Here is a 24,736-nt window from a genome sequence, read left to right on the forward strand (position 1 = left end):
CAGCTCTAGGGGACAGCCACTTCCTGTGTGGTAGGGGCATCTTGGGAGCTCCCCAGCCCCCAAGCCATACTCCAGAAGCCTGTAAGGGAAAGCACCAATCACAGGGGCAAGTAGGGAACTGCAGGATCCTCTCCCTGGTGGGACCAGTCCTTTCCTGAAGTTCTGTCCATGTACTCACCAGTGCACGGGACCAGACTAGGAATCCCAGATAGAGTCATGTTGCAGTGGGGTTGTGAGGATATGTAAGTAAACAGTGAAGGCTTCCTTCCACCTTGAGCACCGTGAGCCATCGGGGAGCATGCTCTGTGGGCCTAGAGCAGCCAGTAGCCTCAAGGACTCGCCTCTCCTTTTTCCTTTACTGTTCTTCAGTTGTTCATGTGAGAGAGGTGACAGTATCCTGGAATAAGGAAGTGTATGGAGAAGGAGAAAATTGGACAGACTCGAGATATTTTGGGAGGGAGAGATAACATGACTTGCAGATGTGGGAGGGTGAGAGGAGAGGAGGAATATAGATATGCTGACTACCAGATTGTGAGCTTCAGCTTCTGGAGGATGTTTTTACCAAACTGAGATGAAGACGACTTGGGTGGGAAGGCTGGGGGCAGGAGAGGGAAGTCAGCTCCATTTGTGAACTGTCAAGGTTGGGTTGCCTGTTAGTTAACTAGACATCTAGAGAACACACCTCGATGTATGAGTCTATAATACCAGGAAGAGCCTGAAATGGAGACATAAATGTTGGGGACAGCCATGTAGAAGTTGCATTTTAAACCAGGGAGCTAGGGATGCCTGGGTGGCTCAGTGGTTGAGTGTCTGCCTTCGGCTTAGGTGGTGATCCCAGGGTTCTAGGATCAAGTCCTACATCGGGCTCCCTGCATGGAGCCTGCTTCTCCCTCTGCCTGTGCCTCTGCTTCTCTCTCTGGGTCTCTCATGAATAAGTAAATAATATCTTTTTTAAAAATCCAAACAAGGAGCTGGATAAGATCAGATAAGATAGGATACTGAATGTTTAGTCAACCATGAAATACTTTACACACATGTGATGTTATTCTCTGGTCCTCTCCTAGCCGAACCTATCACTAGTCCGAGCAAATGCTGTCTAATGTTGGGCCAGCCCTATGGAATGTGACTTGGAGTCATATGAGAAAGCAATTCAGAGAAGGAAAAGGAGTGGGCTGACCACAACCCCATGCAACACCCTGCAAGGGCTGCTGGATTTACTTGTGCCCCAGCACCGATCAGAAAGTGTCATCCTCGAGGCTCACTGCCAGTGCAATTAATCATGTTAATATCTATAAATAAAGTGCAATCAACAGTTACTTTAACAGTGCATCGCTAATTATTGGTAGGATCTGTCACTGGAGGATGTTTCTGCCAATTTTGTCATGTCTGTGGCAAGTATCAGGAATACAGTTGAAGTTTCTGAGAAAGCAGGATGATCAAATCATGAACAGCTTCCATGTTACAGGTGGGGCAGGTTTGGGCCATCACTGTGATTATTACAGTAGAGGATTCATAACACTCGAGGGAAATGTTAAAACTAGGATTTCCTCTCCACTTGCTAAATGACAATTTCATGCTGCTGCATCTCACAGGGACTTTACAGTAGGCCTTCTCAACGAGTCAGGAGTGCTAAAGAATATGGGCAGTTTGTAGTGATCACATGTCCCATTGCATGGTGGCTCGCTGGAAATTTGACCAAAAGGCCCCAGGAAGGTAGGCTTCTGAGGCTGTAGCAGGTGTCCCAGGACCCTTGTACCAACTCTTCATTTGTGAATCATTTCATTAATTCAAGTAATACTGACCAAGTTCCTCCTAAGTGTTGGCCACTGGGAGAGGTGAGTGAATGGGACTTCTGAAGAGTACATAGACCAGTGAGAGTGAGAAACATGTGATCAAAGACAATGTGGTAATAGATACCTCGTATTCAGTACTGACATATATAGCAAGTGTTTTCACACTTAATCTTTTTTTAAAAGATTTTATCTATCCATTCACAAGAGACACACAGAGAGAGGCAGAGACATAGGCAGAGGGAGAAGTGGGCTCCCTGATGGGAACCCAATGCAGGATTCGATCCCAGAAGCCCGGGATCATGCCCTGAGCCAAAGGCAGACACTCAACTGCTGAACCACCCTGCCATCCCACATTTAATCTTTTTAACAACGCTGTGCTTTAGATATTAATTCCAGTCTCCACATGAGGAGATGCTGAGAAATTACGTATCTTGTCTAAGTTTGCATAATAGTAAGTGAGGCGCTGAGACTTGAATTCAGCTCCCGTTAGCTGCACTACATCAGGGTCATTAAAATACCAATCTATGTCATCAGCAGGGTCTTTGCCAATTTATGTCGTCATCTTTATGTTTATGCATCCAATTCCAGTTCCCACTGTAGAAGCAAATACTTTGAGCTACTTTAACTATTTCTTTTAAAATCCATATATTTTTAAATGCTTTATTTTGTTTTTAGTTTTAGCTTCTATTGAATTTTATTATGGAAGATGAGAGCATAGCTCCTAAGTCCACTGCACATGCAAACTCTTCCCCATCTTCTCAAAACAGTTATAAATTTGTGGAAGTAATTATGTCTAGGCCATTATTATGCTAACTTGGTTTATAGTTGAACCATGAAGTGTGCTGTCATTCTCTATTCTCACCTAGGAGTTGGTCATTTGTATCTCTAGCCTGGCTCTTTCCTCTGATCTCCATACTCATACCTGATTGGCTGCGTGACATCCCCATTTGGGTCTCACATTTAATGTACAAAAAACTGAGTTCTTGATCTCTCCCATAGTCCATTGTCTTTTCCCTCTACCTGTAGAAATGAGGGTTAATAGAAATTCTACCTTTCTATTAACTCAGGCCAAAAATACTGGAATCATCATTGACTCCTCTCTTTCTATTATTTAATCTACTAGAAAATCCTCTTATCTTCAAAATCTGATGACTTCTCCCTGCCTCTACTGCTTTCTCTGGACGAAACCACATTACCTCTCACTAACTGATGATAACCTCCTTAACTAATGGCCCTGCTTCCACCTTCGTCCCCTCAGACTATTCTCAATGCAGCAGCCTGGCTGATCCTGTTAAAATAAAGTCACATTGTGCTACTTTTCTGCTTTAATCCTTTTAATGGCTTCCATTCCTACTCAGAGCATAAGCCAGAAATCTTTTGATAACCTACATGATCTGGTCCCTCACAGCCTCTCTGATCTTGTCTTTTTTACTCTCTTCCTTTTTCCCTATCTCTTTTTCCTTCCTCGGGAAGAGCAGATACACTCCCACCTCAGGGCATCTGCCCTTACTCTATGGTCTGTGTGGAGTCTTCCCAGTTAGCTGCACTGCTAGCTTTTTCACTTCATTTCCCCAAGTCCTTACTCAAAAGCCATGCTATGATGAAGCCTTCCTATTTAATATTTTATTTAATCCTTTGACACTACTTAAACCTCTTTTCTACTTTTTTCTTTTCTACATTTCATTATATGTGTGCTATATGTGTATTTAGGAGTGTGTGTGTGTGTGTGTGTGTGTGTGTAATTTATTGTGCTTGTTGTCTAGCTTCACAAGAAATATAAGCCTCATGAAGGAAAATGATTTTTGCCTGTTGGGTTCACTGATGGATTCCCAGCACCCAGAAGAGTCCTGACAGCTAATTATATTCCATAAATGTTTGTTGAATGAAGAACAAACAAATGAATTATCTGGGATTATTTTCTGTATGTGTCCATATTCCTATCACTAATTCATTCCAAACTCTTATCAGATGTTTAAATCTCATAATATATATACCAGATTTTATTTCTTACTGTAGAAAACAGCCTTTTAGGGCATAGAGCAGGGAGTTGTGTGGAAAGGCAAATGAAGATAACCAGTACATAAAATAAATATCCATACATACACGGGTCAGTTTCTGGGCTCTCTATTCAATTCTGTTGGTTTGTTTACTTTGCACAAATGTTACACTAGTCCAGTCCATTGTGGACATTAGTCCAGTAGAATTCTAATTAGTTTTCCTATCTAGTGAAGTCTCCCAATGTTCTTCTTCAAGAGAATTTGGACTTTTTTGGCATTTTGCATGTCCACATAAAATTTAGGATTACTTTGTCAAGTTGTAATCTGATTGGAATTATATTTAGTATGTAGATCAGTTTTGGAGAGTACCTTCATAATATTATATCTTCCAGTCTATGAAAATGGGATATCTCTTCATTTATTTACACCCTCCTTAACTTTACTCAGTAATGCTTTATCTTTTTTTCTATAAAAAAATTGGACATTTTTTGGTAAACATATTCCAAGGTATTCGATGGGGGGTTTTTTGATGCTATTTTAAGTGAGGGGTTTTTTTTCTTTCTTTTTTTTTTTCATTTTTTTTCTGGTATGTAAAAAGAAAACTTACCTTTGTTTACTGATCTTGTGACCATTAATCTATCAGTTATTGATAAACATGCTTATTGATTCTAATAATTTTTCTGTAGGGTTTGTTGGATACTTTTATACATCATATCAGCTAACAATAATGACAGAATTAATTCTTCATGTCAAAACTTTATGCCTTTTATATCTTTTTCATGCCTTATTTCCCTAATTAGGACCTCAAGTATAATGTAGAACAGAAGTAGTTATGTGTCTTATTCCTAACTCAATTGGGAAGCTTTCCACATTTCACCATTAAATACACCAATGCTATAGCCTTGTTTTTAGATGCTGTCCATCAGGTAAGTAAATTCCCCTGTCGTATATGGTTTGTTAAAGGTTTTCATCACAAATAGATGTTTGATTTTATCATATTTTTCTATATTCATTTAGATAATTATATGATTTTTCCCTTTATTCTGTTATGGACAATTATGATTTTTAATTTCACATGTTAAATTAACATTGTAAACTTGAGATACAAAACATAGGCTAATAATGTGTTATTTATGTTTTTCTGCATTGTTTTCTAATATTTTATTTAATTTAAAAAAATCTCAGTTCATAAGTGAAATTGGTCTGTAACTTTGCCTTTCTTGTAATGGGCCTCTTATATTTTGGTACCTAAAATTTAATGGCTTCAAAAACAAATTTTTTCTGTTCTCTGAAAGTGTTCGCCCAATATTGGTTTTATTTCTTCTCTAAATATTTAATAGAATTTCCCATGAACCCAGCTGGGCCTGAAAGATGTTTAATTATAGATTCAATTTCTTTAATAAACAATAAAAATTCAATCTTTAATTCTTCTTATATTAATTTTATAAATTTTGTGATTTGAAAAGTTCACCAATTTTCTCTAATTTTTAAAATCTATAGGTGTAAGGTTGTTTATAAATTGTTTTTTTTTATCTTTTTAATGTTTTTAGTAAAGATCTGTAGTGGTGTTGCATTTTCAACCGTGACATGGTTATTCATACATTTTTTTATTACCCTGCCCCCTTTTTTATCTGTCTTTAAAAGAGTTTAGTAGTTTTCATTAGCCTTTTCAAAGCTAACTTTGTCTTTGTTTGGGTTTTTGACTCTTTCTAATGTAGTTTTCTAGTTCATTAATTTCACTCTTAGAGTTATTATTTCCTTCCTTCTACTTTGGGTTTAGTTTATTGTTCTTTTTCCAAGTTCTTCAGGTAGATGCCTTGATCACTAGTAATCAGCCTTATTTAAAAAATAATAATAACCAACCTTATTTTGTTATGCATTTAAAACTAAAAATTTTCCCTTAATCTGATTTTTAAGCATTTATGTAGAAAAAAACCCTACCATTCTCTTCCTATGTGTTTCTCCTTTACTTTCATACCACTGTCACACTCACAACACGTCTGATGCCAAACATGTGGGGTTTTCCCAAGCATTTCTGTGACACCAACTTGGTATCCTAAAATTTAACTCAGTTCTGATACTATATACCTGGAGAGAGCATCAAGATCTCACAGGTGAAGGGCTTAGGCTCATGAGATTGCCTGTACTTTGGATGCCAATCATAAGTAGTGGGTCCCTGGGTTACTCACAACTTCTGTCCAACATGGCTACAAATCAGGGATTCCCCTGACCTCTTTTCTGTTGGGATTTGATTATTTGCTGGAACAGCTTATACATTCAAGGAAACACTTATTTACTTTTACCAGTTTATTAAAAGATGTGATAAAGGATACAGATGAGCAGCCAGATGAGGAGATACATACATAGGGCAAGGTTTTGGAGGATCTCAAGCATAGGAGCTATCCCTGTGGAGTTGGGATGTGTCACCTTTCCATTATACAGACATGTTCACCAACTTGGGAGCTCTCTGAACCTAGGACTCTTGTGATTTTATGGAGCCTTCCTCATGTATGCATGATCACTTATTAACCCCTTCCATCTGGCTCTCCTCTGGAGAATAAGGAGTGGGGCTGAAAATTCCAAGCTTTTTATCATGCCTTTGTCTTTCTTGTCTTCCAACCCTCATCCAGAAGCCCACACAGAGTTGCTTCAGTAGAACAAAAGATGCTCCTCATTCTCTTTATCACTTAAGAATTTACAAGGATTTCAGGAACTCTGTCCCAGGGGGGACACAAACCAAATATACATTTCATTGCATAAATCATAATATTACAGCATTGTACATACTTTGAAATGTATTATTTTCACTGTCATCTGATTCAATATACTTCTAATTTTTATCGTGATTTTCACTTGTACTCATGGTGTATTTGGAAGTATATTTCTTAGTTTTCAAAAAACAGAAACATTCTAATTATCTTTTTTGGTGTAGATTTCTAGCTTATGTGCATTATGGTCAGCCCTCATCTTGCCTAAGGTCTCTGCCAGGTCCTGCTGTTAATTAACCTCTTTCCAGAATGTCTTCCATGACATCAACTGTTGATCTCTAGGTTATGGTTGGGTACAAAAGCATTGGACAACAACCACGTCTCCCCTTTCCAGTACCAAAAAATATGTCTGACAAAGCAAATTGAAATGAGAGCACTGAGTGCATTCAGTAAAGGGTTAACTCAGTGAGTTTTGGGTACTCAAACCCATTTTATTTTATTTTATTTTTAAAGATTTCTTTCATTAATTCATTGATTGATTGATTGATTCATTCATTCATTCATGAGAGACACATAGAGAGGCAGAGACCTAGGCAGAGGGAGAAGCAGGCTTCCTGCAGGGAGCCTGATGCAGGACTCGATCCCAGGACCCCAGGTTTATGACCTGAGCCAACGGCAGACATATGTAACCACTGAGCCACCCAGGTGGCCCAAACCCTATACATTTTGAAGAAAGGACTGGTCTTTGACTGGTTCTTGAGAGACAACCTCTAAGTCCTTCGAATATCCTGCCTGATAAGAGTTCTTTATATAATGGACCTTGGACCACACCAGATATTTTACATTAACAATATGATAATGGTGAACACCTGTTTTTGTTCATGTAGGGCCCTGAGCCATGCTTTTTGACCTCTGATGAGGAGAATGAATACTGACTAGTTAAAGTCAGTCATGTGGACATTCTTTGCCACCCACGATATGAACCTTGGACATCAGGGTTTAGATAAGTTTCCCAGTTGGCAATAGTTGATATGTGTCATCACACATCATGGCCGAGAGAATTAGGTGCTATCTGTGTGACTCCACTGGGAGAAGCCAACTGGAAACTCATGCCTGGTTTTTCCTGGACTCCACCCTATGTATCTTTTTCCTTTGTTGATTTTAATCTGAGTTCTGCTGTAATAAACCATAGCTGTGGGAATAACAGCCTTTCTAGGTTCTAAGAGTCCTTTTAGTGAATCATCAAAACTGAGAGTCATCTTGGGAACCTCCAGTACAGTGGTACTTAAAAATATTGAGGAAACTGGGGTATCAAAAGTCTGTCAATAATGATTCTCTTTGCCTAATTTTTGTAACCTTCTAAAAGCCAAAGTCCAGTAATTTTGTGATGTTAATATTACACAAGTAGCATTAAAGAATAATTAATCAGAACTAGTTAAATGCATCAGATGAAAAATATGAGATTGCCTCTACTCCCTCTTGGAACCCCTCATAAAATAATAGTAAAGGAACTGCAAAGGTCAAAGCAGTAGTAGACTTTTGCTTTGACCCTTTGATTATATAGATAGACAACTAGGGATATCCGAGAAAAACCACCATCATGGTCCAAAATAAACAAATAGATCAACTGATCACTGGAGAAAAAGACATTAAAAGAAAAGAAAGAATTCTAATTAACATAGATCATTGAGAGCCAAACAAGATCAGTGAAAAGTTATCCAAATACCTTTTGGGGAAATTTCTGAAGGTTTAAGTACAAAGTAAAAGTACAAAGAGACAATCTTAAAACCTTCTTGAAAGGAAAAAAAAATCTACAAAAGAATGGCATCAAACACCCCAGCTGGAACATGAAGTTCTTAGAGACATTGCGACAATGTAAAATGATTCTAAGAAAAAATAATTTTAACCTAAATTTTGTACCCAGCCAACTTTCTTTTAAGAATTAGACAATAAAGATTCTTTTAACTGTCTATGAGCACTCACTGGAAAAAAAGGTCTCAAGGACATACTCAAGCAAAATGAAAAATGTATCTAAAAGGGGCGGGGGGATGATGTGGGTTTTAAGAAACTTCAGTAAGCAAAGAAATGAAAATATTTTAGCCATAGTTTAAATGTTAGTTAATTTGGCTGGGAAACATAATTGAATAGCAAAACAAAAACAAAAACAAAAACAAAAACATATTTTAAAAGACAAAAAGCATAATTAATTAAATTCTGGGAGGAAGAAGATTCAGATACAAAATTAACAAGCCTGATTTAATCTACATAGAAATTTGGCCCTGGCAGATGGAGAATACACACTGAGCACATTTAAGCACAAGTGAATGGGACAGGATAGGATAGAATAACATAATATTTTAAATGGTTGAAATCATTAAGACGTATTCTCTGAACTCAAGGCAATAAAATTAGAAGAGTATAGTCCTCTGCAAAATGTGTCTTTTCAGAATTTTTAATGCCCATCATTAATTTATACACAATGAAACTCACCAATTTTAAGTGCACAAGTTTTGTCACATGTATACAGTCATGTAACCATCACCATAATAGTGGCATAAAATATTTCTGTCAAAGGTTTCCCAGTGCTGCTGCAGTCAATCCCCTCCTCCCACCCCCCAGTCCCTAATTCCCAGGGATGACTTTATGTCACTGTTATTTTGCTTTTCCCAGAATTTGACATAAAGGGAATCATGCAGTGTTGCCTTTTGTGTGTAGATCCTTTCACTCAACATAACGCTTTTACAATGTATTCCTGTTTTTGTTTTTTTGTTTTTTTGTTTTTTTGTTTTTACTAATGGTTTTCCTTTTAGTTGCTGAGTAGTATTCCTTTGTATGAACATACCACACTTTGTCCATTTGCCATTTGGGTTTCTTTTGGTTTGGTCTCACAACAATTGCATACAAATCTTTGGTTGGATATGTGGATGGAAAAATAACCAGGTGTGGGATTTCTGGGTCATTCAACAAGTGTATGTGTAGCTTAGGGGAATCGCCAGACAGTTTTTCCAAAGTAGTTTCAACATTATGCATTTCCAGCAGAGCTTGTGAGAGTCAATTGCTCTGCATCCTGGGCAATAAGTCATATTGTCAGTCTTTCATTTTAGCTGTTCTAATGGGTGTGTGGTGGTATGTCACTGTGGTTTAATGTAATTTTGGTGAAATGCCTGTTCAGCTATTTTGCCCATATTTTTGTTAGGTTCCTTCTCTGAGTTGTAGGAATTCTGGATATAAGTCCTTTATTGGTTGTATGTTATGCAAATATAATCCTTCCGCCTGTGGCTTACTTAACCTCTGCCTTTCCTAAGTATGAGTTTGAAGAGCAAAAGATTTTTAACATTGGTGACGTACAGTATTTTTTAGTTTTTTTCTATTATGCTTTGTGCTTTTAATGTCCATCTAAGGAATCTAATCCAAAGTCACAAATATTTACTCTTATTTACTCTTGGGCTTTCTTCTAGCACTTTCATAGTTTCAGTTCTTACATGATCCTTTCCATCAAATTCTTTCCTATCATGTGAAGGAAGGTCATGGTTCTTTTGTTATTGTTATTCCAAATAGATATCCAACTATTCCAGTACTATTTGTTTAAAAGAGTATCCTTTATTAAATTATGTGGCCCCTCTCTAGAAAATCACCTGACCAGATAAATGAGGGTCTAATTCTGGCCCCTTCATGCTGTTCTGTTCATCAGTATGTCTGTCCTTTTGCCAACACCTCCTTGATTATTGATTACTGTGATTTTATTCTGTGCTTCATAGGCAGGTAGTATTAAGTCCTTCAATTTTTTTTACAAAATTATTTTGATTATTCTAGGTTCTTTATATTTTCACATACATTTTAGAATCAGTTTGTCAACATCTGCAAATGGTATGTTGAGCTTTTGATTGGAATTGCATTGCATTTATAGATTATGGAAGAATTGATATCTTAATGATATTGAATCTCTTGAATGTAGATTATATCTCCATATATTTATGTCCCCTATCTAATTTTTCTCAGCAGTGTTTTGTAGTTTTCATTGTATAGATGTTGCACATAATTTGCTAAATTTATCTGTGAGAGTATAAACTTAAATATATTTGGGGGGGTACCTGGGTGGTAGTTGGTTTAGTATTTGATTCTTGATTTCAGCTCAGGTCATGATCTCAGGGTTGTGGGATCAAGGCCCGCATCCAGCTCTGTGCTGAGCTTAGAGAATCTTCTTAAGATTTCTCTTTCTCCTTCTTTCTCTGCAGTTCCCCACTCGCATGCTGTCTCTCTCTCAAAAAAAATTTTTTTAATAATATAAATAAATGTAAATGTATTTTTAAATTTGAATTCTTAATTGTTTCATTTCTAGTATATAGAAATAATGTTGCTTTTGTATTAATCTTGTTGGCCTTGCTAAACTTGTTTTTGTAGCTTTGTATAGATTCCTAAGGACTTTCTCTGTAAACCATCATTGCATCTGCAAATAAAACAGTTTCACTTCTTCCTTTTTAAGGTATATGTTTTTAATTTCTGCCTTATTTCACTGGCTGGACTCTTTTGCACAGTGTCGAATAGAAGTGGTGAGAGCAGATGTCCCAGCCTTGTTCCCTAATCTTAGGGGAGAAAGTCTATCATCATTAAATTAAATGTTAACTGTAATATTTTATAGATGTCTTGCTCGTTTCCTGAGAGCATCTATCCTGAATGGGTATCGACTTTTTTCAAAGGTTTGTTTTGTGTTTGTCGATACGGTCTTTCCTTTATTGTATGTTGATATGGTGATTTACTTTGATTAATATTTTCAAGTGGTAAGCTAAACTTGCATCCCCAGGATAAATCCCACTAGTTCAGGATATATCTCCTATTTAATATATTGCTGGGTTTAGTTTGCTAAGATGTTATTAAGGATAATTGTATCTGTGTCCATGAGGATGCTAGTCTGTAGTTTTCTTATAATATCTTTGTCCAGTTTTAGTATCAGGATATTGCTGTCTTTGTATAATGAGTTGGGAAATGTTCCCACCTCTTCAGTTTTCTGGGACAGCTTATATAGAATTGGCATTATTTCCTTCTTAAATGGGCTTGACTTTTCTTTGTGAAAAGGTTTTTAACTATGACTTCAGTTTATTTAGTGGAAAGAAAACAATGAGGTTATCTATCTTTTCCTTTAGTATGAGTTTTTGGCTTTCAAGTAATTTGTTCATTTTATATATGTTGTCAGATTAATTGGGATAATATGTTCATAATATTTCCTTATTATTATTTTAGTGTCTATAATTATAATCTGTGTAGATGTATCTGTGTAGATGTACCCAATTCCATTTTTTATATTGATGATTAGTATTTCCTAATTTTTGCTCCTGATCAGTCTTTTTTTTTTTTAAGATTTAATTTATTTATTCATGAGAGACACACACACAGAGAGACAGAGAGAGAGAGAGAGAGAGAGAGAGAGAGCCACAGACACAGGCAGAGGGAGAAGCAGGCCCCATGCAGGGAGCCCGACATGGGACTCGATCCCAGATCTCCAGGACCACACCCTGGGCTGAAGGCAGTGCTAAACCGCTGAGCCACCCAGGCTGCCCACTCCTGATCAGTCTTATTAGGATATTGGTTTCATTGGTTTTCCTCTAGGTGTTTCCATTTTTTATATTTCATTGTTCTCTACTCTTATATTTATTATTTCCTTCCTATCTATGTTGTGTTCAATTTTCTCTTGTTTTTGTGTTCCTAAGTTGAAGATCAGATCATTGTTTTGAAATGATACCTCTGTTTGAATGTAAGCATTTTTTAAAGATTTATTTATTTGTGTGAGAGAGAAACAGCAGGGGAAGGGGCAGAAGGAGAGAATCTTCAAGCAGACCCCCACTGAGCACGGAGCTTGATGCCCGGGCTCTATCTCATGATATATGAGCTCATGACCTGAACTGAAATCAAGAGTCAGAGGCTCAACCAACTGAGGTATCCAAGTGTCCCAAAAATGTAAGTATGTTTTCCCATAAGCCCTGCTTTGTCTGTGTCCTACAAATTTTGATATATTTTCATTTTTATTCCTTTCAAAATAATTTTTAATATCCTTTATATTTTTTTATTTGACTTGTACATAATTTAGAGAAGTATTTTTTAATTCTCAAGTATTTGTGGGTTTTCCAGATAGCTATGATTGCATTGTAGTTTAATTTTAGTCTTATTTGGAAAATACTTTGTGTGATTTCAATCCTCTTGAATTTAATGAGAATTATTTTTATGGCCCAGAACGTAGTTTATCTTGGTGACTGTTTGGTGTATAATTGAAAAGAATATGAATTTTGTTGTTATTAAATGGAATAATAATGGGTAAAGTAAATGACAATTAGGCCAAGCTGTTCAATATTATTGCTCAGGTCTTTTATATCCTTACTTCTTTTCTGCTTGTTTATTCAATCAATTACTGAAAGAGCAGTGTTGAAATCTCTACCTTTACTTGTGGGTTTGCCTATTTCCTCTCTTAATTCTATCAGATTTGTTTAATGTATTTTGAATTTTTATTGATGAATATATACACATTTAAGATTATGTCCTCTTGATGATTTAACCTTCCCTTCCTAGTATTGTTCCTTGGTTTGAAATCTTCTTTGATATTAATATAGCCTCTAAAACTTTCTTTAGATTAGTGTTTATATAGCCTAATTGTTTTTAGTCTTTTTGACTTATCTTTGTCATGATAGTTTAAGTGGATTTCCTGTAGACAGCATATATAGTTAGGTCTTGCTTTGTTTTACCAATTAGTTTTTTAGTGAGTACTCTATTGTTTGAAATATACATCTTACATTATTTTACCTAATCTTTGTTATTTCCTTTCTTCTACTTACTTTTTTTTTTTAATAAAGATTTTATTTATTTACCCACGAGAGACACAGAGACAGAGAGAGAGAGGCAGAGGGAGAAGCAGGCTTCAGGCAGGGAGCCTGTCGTGGGACTTGATCCCAGGTCTCCAGGATCACGCCAGGGGCTGAAGACGGCACTAAACTGCTGAGCCACCCGGGTTGCCCTACTTACTTTGTTTTTATTAATCTTTTTAATTTTCATTTATTTATTTTTTTCTTCTTAATTCTTAGAATGGAAGCTGAGGTCATTGATCTGAACTTTTTTTGTTATAATATAGGCATTTTGGTGGTATAAATTTCCTCCTAACTGCTGCTTTAGCTGCTTTTCACAAATTTTAATATATCGTGTTTTCATTTCAATTCAGTTCTAAATAATTTCTAATTCCTTTTTTGATTTCTTCTTTGATCCATGGATTATTTACAAGTATGATACTTAGTTCAAAATATTTGGAGATTTTCCAGATGCCTTTTTATTATTGACTTCCAATTCATTTCCACTGAGGCCAGAAAATATACTTTGAATCTTCTCAAATTTGAGACTTGTTTTATGGACCAGAACATAGTCTTTCTTGTTTGGGTTCTGGGTGCCCTTGGAAAGGATGTGTATTCTGCTGCTGTTTAGTGCTTTTGTAATGCCACTGGTTACACTGAGTTAGTTGACAGAGTTGTTCAAGTATTCAAACCTCTAACTATAGCTTGTCTGTTCTCACAATTCAGTCATCTTTTGCTTTATGTATTTTGAGAGTGCTCTATCTGGTGCATAAATATTTAGAATTGTCATGTGCTTTTGATGAAATGACCCTTTATGATGATGAAACAATTCTCTTTGCCCTGGTAATATTCATTGCTCTGACATATACTTTGTCTGATATTAATATAGCCACCCCAGATTTTTTATTAGTGTTAGTATGGCATATCTTTTTTTATTCTTTTACTTTTAATCTACTTATATCTTTATATTCAAAGTACATTTCTTGTAGAGACCATAAAATTGAGTCTTGCTTTTTTACTGAATCAATCTTTGCATTTTATCTGGATGCTTAAATCATTTATATTTAATGTGTTTGTGGAAATAGTGGGTTTAAATTTACCATCTCATTTGTTTTCTATTTCTGTCAGATTTGTCTCTTCTAATCTTATTCTCTTTCCCTTTTTTTCCTGTCTTCTTTTGGATTAATTTAATATTTTTAAAGCATCCATTTTATCTCCTTTTTTGGCATGTTAGCTATAAATCCTTTTAATACTTTAATCATTTCTTGTGGACTTATAGTGTACATCTTTAATATATACGAACAACCTAACTTAAAGCAATATTATACTATGTGTGCTATATACAGTACAAGAACCTTACAATCCTACTTTCATATCATCTCAATGAGTAATCCCAATAAAATGATAATTTCTCCATTTCAGTATCAATTTTCCAATCCCAGAGAGGACTGCAAGTGGCCTTGCTTGGGTTTTATACTCATCCCTGAATAGACAACAGTGGACAAGGGCATGAATATTTTGCTGAGCTTTGCAGCAGCTGTTCTAAAACTTCATAGAATTGGAAAGTTGCTCACCAGAAGAACCTAAGAAGAGGAATGCAGAAGTGCTCTAATTAGACAAAAACTAGAGCTATCATGGACCACTGTAGGTAAACATACCACATTACAAATTGGCAGGTAGAGAATTCACACACACTTGCTATAAATTCTTAATGTATTTTGCTATCAATACTGAACTTGGCTACACAAAGCAGGAGCAAATGAAGCATTTCTTTATATGACATTTTCTTTCCCCTTGTATCCGCCAGGGCACACAGCCACCAGTGACACTCTACATATCTGATTCCTGTCAAGCCGAAAAAGAAGCCAAATACTCCATCACCCTTTTATATTTGACTTTTATCAGCACTCTGGAAGAATTTTTATGAATAATATTAGGCACTTCTGTGTAGGGCAGTTTCTCAACCTTGAAACTATTGACATTTTGAACCAAATAATTCTTTGCAGGAAGGAGCTGCCATGTGCATTGTAGGATGTTTAGCAGCATCCCTGGACTCCACCTGCAAGATACCAGTAACACTTGCCTCCCCCGTTGTAACAATAAAATATTTCTCCAGATAGTGCCAAATGTCCTCCCAGGGGAGCAACACTGCTCCTAGTTAAGAACCATTGGTTTAAGGGAGTGTTTGCAAACATCAGAATCTATAGGTTCTTGATCCCAAATCAACATCAGGGGGTGAGGAAAAAGTAGAATTAACATTAGGCTCCATCTACTCCTGTTGCATATCCCTGCAAGCCCATCTGTCCTTAAGGGACTGTGTCTGTTGTTCCCCCACTGCAAAAACAGCTCCCAGCACCTGGAAAAGAGCAATGTTCAACCATCACAACCATAGCCAATACTAAAGGAATAAGTGAGTGAGTGGATGGTTGGATGGATGGATGAAAAGAAAATAACAATTATTCACAGTGTTACTCTGAGGATAGGAGTGACATAGATGTTATATGCATAAGAAAGGGGGATGATTACTGTTTCACTAAAAGTTTCTATATTTGAATTTTATCATCATTTTTACTTTCATGACTTAGAAAATGTTAACTTTTATTTTTAAAGCACTTGGAAATCAAATCAAGCATTTTCTCCTCGGTAACTACATTTTAATTTTCTGGGGTTTGGGGGGTTTTAAGTAAAAATGTGGATTTTAGTCCTAGTTGACTTTTCAAATACTGTCTCACCAGGTCTGAAGCTTGATTTTTTTTTCTTTTAAATTATGAGCAAAGAGCCATATTATGAGTATTTGTGAATGTGGTTTATATTGGGGAAAAAAATGTACTTAGCACAAAGTAACGGACTCGTCACATTCAGCATGTGCACTGGGCTTGAGGGCAGGGTCTGGCATGCACATCTCGAACCCTACAGAGCTTGGGTAAGCCCAGGTCTTCCAGAATTGTATGCTAGTGACGATTAAGCTTCATAGGCATGATTTTGGTCACTCCTGTTTTACTTTGTCAAACTCTGATTTTCTGGGCAGGAGGAGAGGAAGTGGTGGTGATCAAGGAGCAGTGATCAGAATGCTGAGGGAGGAACAGGTGTTTTAGCCTTTTTGCTTAAGACAGAAATCAAAGGGCAAAGGAATAGGACAGGGAATGTAGAAGGAAAAAGATAATTTGTAGGAACAGCTGTTGTTTCTCTTTCTCCTCTACCACCAGCAGGAAGCTGGGTCAGATCTTCCCTTTTTAGGGAGACCACATACTTGTCCTGCAATGGGGAGTCCAGCAGCATGAAACTGTCCAGTGTCCACCCCGTGTGACACCCCCTCTCCTGTAGAATCCTTGTCTCTCCTCCTCACTCTACCCCAGAGGGAAAGGACCAGTTACCTGGGTCTCTTGAGATCCGGGCTTCAGAATACAGGAAAGCCTTGCCTGCAAAGTGAGGTCATTTATTTACAAAAGGCAAGCAATGCACGAAGATGCAGAGCAATCCATCTGCCTTAGCGACCAAACAGATTCCCTTCGCCTCATCATCCTGCAGAAGCGGTCAAGGCAGGGAGGTTGGGCAAGGTCACCTTCCAGAACTGAATCTTTGCTTCTAAAAATAGAAGCATCCTTGGCGAATGGAGGAGGGGAGGGGAGGCTGTGGATGTTGAGGGCAAAACCCAGACTCCCCAGAGCATTGTCAGTATGAAACTGTATTAATTAGACACAGGCACCCAGCTCGATAGCATTAGGTATCACAGAAATTGAAACTAAATGAACTGGCTTTTTTCCCCCTTTCTGATAACACTCTCCTTGGGCTAAGGAGGAGGAAGAGAACCTCCTATTTGAACCACTGCACACTGCCTGGGGAGATGTGTTCCCCAGCAGAGGGAAGCAGGGGCTCCTCATGGGACACACCAAGAGAAAATAAGAAGTATAGCCAGGTGGGAGGCCCCGAGGCCAGCAGTAGGGGGTCATCACCCCTCTCCCTGTGTGGAGCCTACACAGGGTTCTATCTGAGGCTGGACAGGGCCAAGTGAATGTCTGGATGTGTCTAGGACTGTGAATGGCACATATGGGTCAAGGGGTGCCACTCTCAGCCTTCTGCAGAGTGCTTGTCTAGAACCAGATGGTAGAGACTAAGTATTTCAGGATAGAGCAGAACTGTATGTTGGCCTACACACATAGTATATGACCAGTTTGTGTGCAGTGCTCTGGTGGGTGGAGGGTTGTGTCTGTGTGTGTGTGTGTGTGTGTGCACGTGCATGCACCAGTGTGTGTTTTGGGGGTGCAGTGTTTGCAGGAGTGTGTGGAAGTATGGCAGTCCTGTGTTAGGGCGTATGTAGGACTGTAAAGGAAGGAGGTATATGGCTGCTGACTATCTGAAGGACTTTGTGGACTGATGTGGGGCCTGTGGGAAAAACTATGGGGGAAGCTCTAGAGGAAGCAGGGAGGGACTAAATGGGGAGCTGTTTGAGACGCTGCAGAAGGCAGTGTGGGGCTGTGTGCAGAGTATGTCTGGGCTGTTGGTGGGGCTGTGCACACCTATAGAGCAGCTCTTCAGGCAGCTTTGTCCTGGGGACCCTGGGGGATTGTGGTGGGACTGTGAATGGAGCCACATGGGGGACTCTGTGGAGAAGAGTTGAGGCTTTGGGGGCTTCATCCCTGGGGGCTACATTCAGGGCTGCAGGGACCTATGTGAGGCTGAGCAGGGCTGCAAGCTGCCAGCTAGAGAGTGGTAGAGGCCCTGCGTGGCTCCATAGCCCTGCCATCTGAGCAGGGGCTATACTTCCTTGGGGGCAGGGACCCCCAAGTCCAAGCACCTGTTCCTCTCCTTGTGACTGACATGAAGGGAGAGATACCGGGGACTCACAAGAGGAGCAGAAGTGCTATCCCTTCCAGGGCTGCCCCACAGCTGATCCGTGTACAGACAAGGCTCAGGACACTTTCTAATGCATCAGTTTGTGCTTTCTCACAGGACAATGTGGATCTTGGAGAGTTGATGTTTTCCCTCTGCTATCTTCCAACTGCTGGCAGGCTGACCATTACCATTATAAAAGCAAGGAATTTAAAGGCAATGGACATAACAGGAGCATCAGGTAGGACATTCTCAAATTCGGACTTCCTCATAGGCTTCTAATGTAGTGCTCATGAAGTCTCTAGTAGAGTAACGAGGTGCATGGAACCAAACTACCTAGGTTCAGTCCCAGTGCTAGACCTCATGGCTGTGTGACCTTGGGCAAGTCCCTTAACCTCTCTGCACTTTAGACTCTCCTTCTGTAAAATGAGAGTAATAACAGTATCTGCCTCATCGGCTTGTTGTAAGATTAAATAAGTTAATGCATATAAAATTGTAAGAATAGTACCTGGCACATACTAAATGCTATCTAATGTGAATAATCATTATTATTCTGTCTTAGGTCTTCTTCACCATGATTGTGAACTAATCCTATAGTTTGCACATGCTGATACAGCTTATCTAACTGGGTCCTTCCTCAGATATAAAGTTACCATCTCAGGCCTACGAAGATTGAAAACAATCTTATATCCTCAAAAAAGGCCCATCAATGAGCTGTATAATTTGGTATTACCAGTGAATCAAGCATGTACACTTAAATTCTAAACCCTAAACCAAAAATGCCTCAACATGCAGTTCTTTCTATATAAGTTTATAAGCAGCCTCTGCAGAGGCTCTCAAAATACGGTCCTAAAACACCCAGTCCACTGGCTATTGATCACAGAAACCAAAGTGTATTGGATGCAATATATCCTGTTTACTGTCCTTCAGTATTTTTCCAAGAGAAAAAAAGATGTGGCCCCTTCTGAGTCCCTCCTGGACGGTGTACGGGCAGTCAGGGCAGTGCATGGTTATGCAGGTAATGAGAGAGAACCCACCCACTGAGCAGAAGGATAGTGAGGCGGAACCAGAAAGTCCCACTGGAAGCAGAGACCAGCCTTGTCACCTGTCACCCTGTGCTTGTGTTGCACTGCAGGCAAGTCTTTGGCCTTCCTTTCCTTGCAGCCGCAGGCAGCTCTGGGGCTCGAGGCCCCTGCTCTCCCCCAAGTCTCCCTGTCATCTAGATATCCTGTCCATCCCTTTCCTAAAGACCTAATGTTTAGGAAGAGTCTCTGGGGTGGCCCAGAGTCGAGGCCTGCAGCCCATTTCCCCTGCCTTGGAACACCTTGATGTCTCTTCCCATGGAAGCCAGGCAGGTCTTGCATAGAGCTGGAATGTTTTCTTATTCGGTAACAGATGTTTTCACACTATCTTTAAATTCCACACACTTTGAGGAGTCCTTTGCTTTTTCTTGAATGAATGTCTTAATTATCCTAACTCTCATCACTGCCCAGGCATCATATTAATTAAAATCCTCAACTCCCGTCTATAGGCAGGTAAGGGAGTTCTGCATCCCACAGTCCGTGGAGCTCTGCCGTGATGAAACTGGCCCCCAGATCCACATTTATCCTCACATTTATCCTTTCTGCTTCTCATGGTTGTACAGATCCCTACGTGAAAGTGTCCCTGATGTGTGATGGCAGACGACTGAAGAAAAGGAAAACATCCACCAAGAGGAACACTCTGAATCCTGTTTACAACGAAGCCATAGTCTTTGACGTCCCCCCTGAGAACATTGACCAAATCCACTTGTCCATAGCCGTCATGGACTACGACCGGTGAGATGCCTGGAGCTCTCTCTCAGGGTGGCTCTTCCATGCTCAGGGCAGGGAGGGCAGAGGGGGCGTGTGGCCACAGACTCTTAGCTGGGGTCCCATGCTGTGGGAACCGAGTCAGATGAGCCCCGTGGGGAAAGCTGACTGACCAGGAGCCAGCATTTTCCAAACCTTGCTGTAGTGGTTTGCTCTCCCCCTTTTCATTTCTTTCTCCTTCCCCACCCTCCCCACCCTCCCCACCTCCCAGCCTCATCCCTTCTCTGGCCCTGCACACTCCTCAGAATCTCAGCCTGGAAAACCGTGGCCCCACCGCTCTTAATATTCTCCCGTGCAATCCTGCCTGGCCTTTTTGGGAAGATTCCACTCAAAATAGAAGAGTGATTCCTTTAGCTGCATTTCTAAATACATAACTCTGTTATTTTTTCCCTTCTCTCAATGTGTTTAATAAAGATCATTTCCATCCACTTAAGTCTGAAAGCAAACAGAAATGTTCTCTTGAAAATGCTAGAATCAGTATGGATGACAGGGTACATTAAAATGTATAAGATGCTCGACTTTCTAATTAATACAGCACAGAAGAGATATTTATAGCCTGCATTGTAGCCAATTGTGTATTTAAAGGACAGATTTGAAAAACAGTCATTTTAATATGCAAAGGAAGTACCAACAGGGAATTAGACATGTTAAACCAGTCATTAGACTGAAATGCAGGCTCTTTTTAATTGGAAACCTCCCACGTGGTCTGGGCACAATTATAAAAAATCATTCTGACTTCTGATAGAATCTTATAAATATTATTTGTAGCCACGAATTTTCCCACATACCCCTGAAATGTCAGTAAGGCAGCTTCAGCTCCCTGAACACTCTTTCTAGCTGATGCCTAGGTCAAGCAGACCCATTTTCCAACGCAGGGAGCCCATGGGTTGGCTCAGCTGCCCATGGGTGTGACAGCCCACATCCAGCGATAGACCTCATCCTGTCCTCCCTGCAGGAAATGCAACACCAATAGTGTCAGGCCACAGGAGGGGCCATTGCCCACCAACCGTGGAAACCTAGGCCAGCTTTTTTCAAGCGATTGCCAAGTTTCCCGCATCGACAAATCTGATTATATGAGCTCTGCTTCAATTCAATTCTCAGTAAACTCATGAATCTGCCTGGAAAAATCCATAGCAGAATTCATGGGGCTTCTGCATGCAACTGATTTTAATGAGCATAGACTCGAATATCCCTCACTCTCCCCCACCCATGTCTCACTCTTATTCCCTACAAACAAATAAGGAGAAAAACCATTCATCTTTGCAGGAAGGGAAAAGAAAGTCCATGAGTTTGGATCCCAAAGAGTTAAAGGATGGGTCCTATCATTGTAGGTATGCAGATGACTTCCAAACAAAAACTGCTAAGGAGGACAAATTGTCCTGAGGCAGGGACATACCCAGGGGAAGTTTCAGAAGTATTAATCCTAATGTTACACAGGCGAAATTATCTTTCTACAGTAGGGAAATCAAGTTGGATCAAAGAAGCACTGATGAGCTTGGAAGGAAAGAGCATAGGGCATGAGAATACATGTTCTCTGAAGAGAGGGGTTGCAAGAAGACCAGGAGCTATCTCCACCCTGCCCTCTTTATAAGCTCAAGACCACAGCTGCCCTCCACAGCACTTCTCCCTTACCCATACTTGGTTGCCTCTTATGGGAATTTGAGCAGCCATTAATGCAAGGAACTCCTTTCAGATGGTCTCCTCTTTGGTATATAGGTTTGAAGACCTAGAGGTCAGCCTAGTTCTAGAATTAGAGTCATCCTTAGCAGGCATCAAGAACAAGCCAAGCCATGCCAGTGTGACAAAAGCTGAGATGTATAATGGCCATACTCTGCTCCTCCTCTCTGTACCACCAAGTACAGTATTGGATCCCAAGTTCTATTACCTGTTATGCTGGTCCTGTAGTTTTAAATGAGGGAATGAAAAAAACCACCCTTTCCCTAATTCCCACTCATTTAATTGAGTAGTTGTTGCTGTTGCATACCAAAATTTTAAGCAAAAATTATTGTGGGCCATTTTCACAGTGTAGGTCATAATGAGATCATCGGCGTGTGTCAAGTAGGCAACGAAGCTGAGAGGCTGGGCAGAGACCACTGGAGTGAAATGTTGTCATATCCTCGGAAGCCCATCGCACACTGGCATTCCCTGGTGGAGGTGAGACCCTACTCCCACATGTTCCACTTTATGGAAGAATAAATGCTTTGCTGTTAAAATGCAGGAGCCACCAAAAGTGTGAGTGTACCAGGGTCTGTGGTCACTGACGGGTTTCTCTGGTTGCCTTTCCTGGGGCTGTTGGAAATTGCATTCAATCTGAGGTTGAATCTATGTGCCCCACCTGTCTAGTAGGTTTTAAACATGGATCACTCATCCCTCACTTTGATTGTCTTCAAAAATCAGGATTTTCTGATTCCCTGTTTATTGGCTTTGGGTTGACATTTGGAAGGTATCTGCAAGATCTGGATGAGTGTGGAGTTTCAGGTTGCCATATGGTGACTTATGTGTAGCATCAGAAAGAACTGGAGACTGGGAGGGAGGAGGTCTGGATTCCAGGACTGGCTCTAGCATTAACCTATGATTCTGGACAAGCTGATTAGTAGCAGACTCAACTACCTGTGATTTAAAAAAAAAAAAAAATGCAATGGAAATTTCTCTCTCTCTTACCTAAAAAAAGGTCCAGAAGAAGGCAGTCTAGGTGTTATAGTGGCTCTCTGATCAACAGAGACCTAGACTTCTGTCTTTCTGCTTCACTGCCCGAGTATGGGTTTGTGGGTTTGGTTTTGTTTTGAGGTTACCTCATTGAATAACATGGCTGCTAAGCTCCAACCATCACAAATCTTCCAGGTTACAGAAAAGTTGAAAAAGACAAAAGACAAAAGCACACACATTTTCTTTGAAAGGATTTTCCTTGATGTGTGCAACACATCTACCTATATTTAACTTAGTCATAGAACAGTCACATGGCCACATATGGGAAATGGATTCTTTTGTTGGTTGGAAATATGCCCAACTAAAAACCAGGGTTCTGTGCGCAAGGAAGAAGAGAGGAGTGAATACTTGCATACGGTGGGCCATCATTCTGCCGCACACGTTCATTCATTTCCGCCCATCACTTACTTCTCATTTTATGCATCCCCCACTGGCCCACTCTCATTTTTATTTACTGACTCATTCTCTCAAAAACAAATTGCATTCACTAGGTCACATTTGTGAGTAAATAGATGTGAATAAGCAGCCTTCCCCTGAAGAGCTTATAGACCACAAGGGAGACAGAAGAAGGCATGCAAACTAATCATTAAAATGTACGGTCATAGGCTTAAACCCACAGTAGGTGCTGCAGGAGCACACAGAGGAAGGAGGTGAGATTGCCCAAGAAGTGTTCTCACCTCCTGCTCTTGGTAAGTGAAGGGAAGTGAGCCCCCAAGACCCAGGACTCCAGGGAGCATGACTTCCAGGCAGGGAACATCCCTCTTATTCTCCCAGTGCAGGCAACTCTGCTCCCTGCAAAGCCATCCTGAGAGGCCAAGGCAAGAGCCTTGTCAGTGTGAGACCTGCTGCCACTGAGAGTCAGGAGCCTTAGGTTGAAGTTGACATGTGGGGCGGCTGTGGAGAGGCAGCAGGCCTGGGGAGGAAGGGACAGTCTTTCCTTTGTTGGAGGTGATGCCAAAGGAGAAGAGTAGTATGGGCCTTATGGATTGATTCTAAGCTTCAGGGCCTCTGGGTGTATTTGAGCAGCACCTAGGGCCCCCTCATTTACAGGTCCCTGGGGACACCTTTGCCCCTGAGCCATCGAAGCCAGGACTCTTTCTTTCCTGGACTCAAAATTAATCCCTAAGGGAGACCCACAGTCCCTGGGAAGCACCTGAGAAGTAGCTGAGAGATGGAAACTGACCCAACTGCCCCTTGCTTCTTCAGCTTCTCGTGGAGCTCGCTCTCAAAGGAGTCCACGTGTGGGCTTATTATACCGCCTGAGTCTGTCAGTAGCAGTGGCCATCAGAGCAGTTGTAATAGACTTTTTGCACACTAATGAGTCACTGCTGACTATAATTCTTGCTTATAATCTGGAGTGTCACAGAGCTCCCTGCTTCTTAGACACAGGATGGGGAAGGAGTGAGGTTTAGGGGTCTGGTGTAAGGCTGAGACAGGAGCCCCGATTCAGTGCACAAGCCACTCCTTCTCAATGCCCTTTGCTGGGAAGTAAGGATGGGTGGTGTGTTGCACGCTGGGCCCAACTGGCAGCGCATGCATGGTACCCGACAGGAAGTGTAGAAAGCGGGCTTTGGGAGCTTCCTTCACTGCCAAGGAAAAAACACTGTCTGACTTTACTCACCTAGGAGATATTCCCTAAACCCTGAGCACTTGGCTTCTTGCAAATGTGTGTATGACAGCTATGTAAGTGAGAAATCGATGTTTTTAGGGTTAAACTGCTGAAACTTGGGAGTTGTCTTTTGCAGCAACTAGAGTGACTCCAGCTGGCACACCAGTAGTTTCTCAACTGCTGCAGCAGAACAACATGCTGGAGCACCCATGTGAGGGGCAAGCAACTGTCTCTGCCCAGTTGCTTCCTGTCTCTTTGAAGTATGTACCCAGGGCTCCACATGCATCCTGAGAATGGAAGCAATACTTTACCTTTCAAAAATAAAGTGCAGCTAGCAGAAGTGGGACACTGGTACCAGAGGAGATGACAAGCAGGATCGAGAGGGTCACCATGACAGCTCTAAGGACAGAAGTGGC

General features: G+C 40.2%; 1 protein-coding gene across 2 annotated transcripts in view; it reads left to right on the forward strand.

Moving 5' to 3' along the window:
* Positions 1 to 24,736, forward strand: part of SYT9 (synaptotagmin 9) — a 192,243-nt gene that overhangs the window by 119,450 nt on the left and 48,057 nt on the right. Inside the window, exons 4-6 of one of the 2 annotated variants that reach the window (XR_005375717.1) lie at positions 18,276 to 18,396; positions 19,801 to 19,972; positions 22,035 to 22,159. Coding sequence is in view for 1 of the 2 variants with exons in the window: in XM_038568931.1 (XP_038424859.1) it covers positions 18,276 to 18,396; positions 19,801 to 19,972; positions 22,030 to 22,159 (423 nt within the window). In the remaining variant the exon portion in view is untranslated. Of the gene's footprint in view, positions 1 to 18,275; positions 18,397 to 19,800; positions 19,973 to 22,029; positions 22,160 to 24,736 lie in introns of both variants that reach the window. The other variant, XM_038568931.1, reaches the window with a different exon arrangement.

The sequence above is a fragment of the Canis lupus genome, chromosome 21 (assembly GCF_011100685.1).
Source record: "Canis lupus familiaris isolate Mischka breed German Shepherd chromosome 21, alternate assembly UU_Cfam_GSD_1.0, whole genome shotgun sequence".
NCBI lineage: Eukaryota > Metazoa > Chordata > Mammalia > Carnivora > Canidae > Canis > Canis lupus.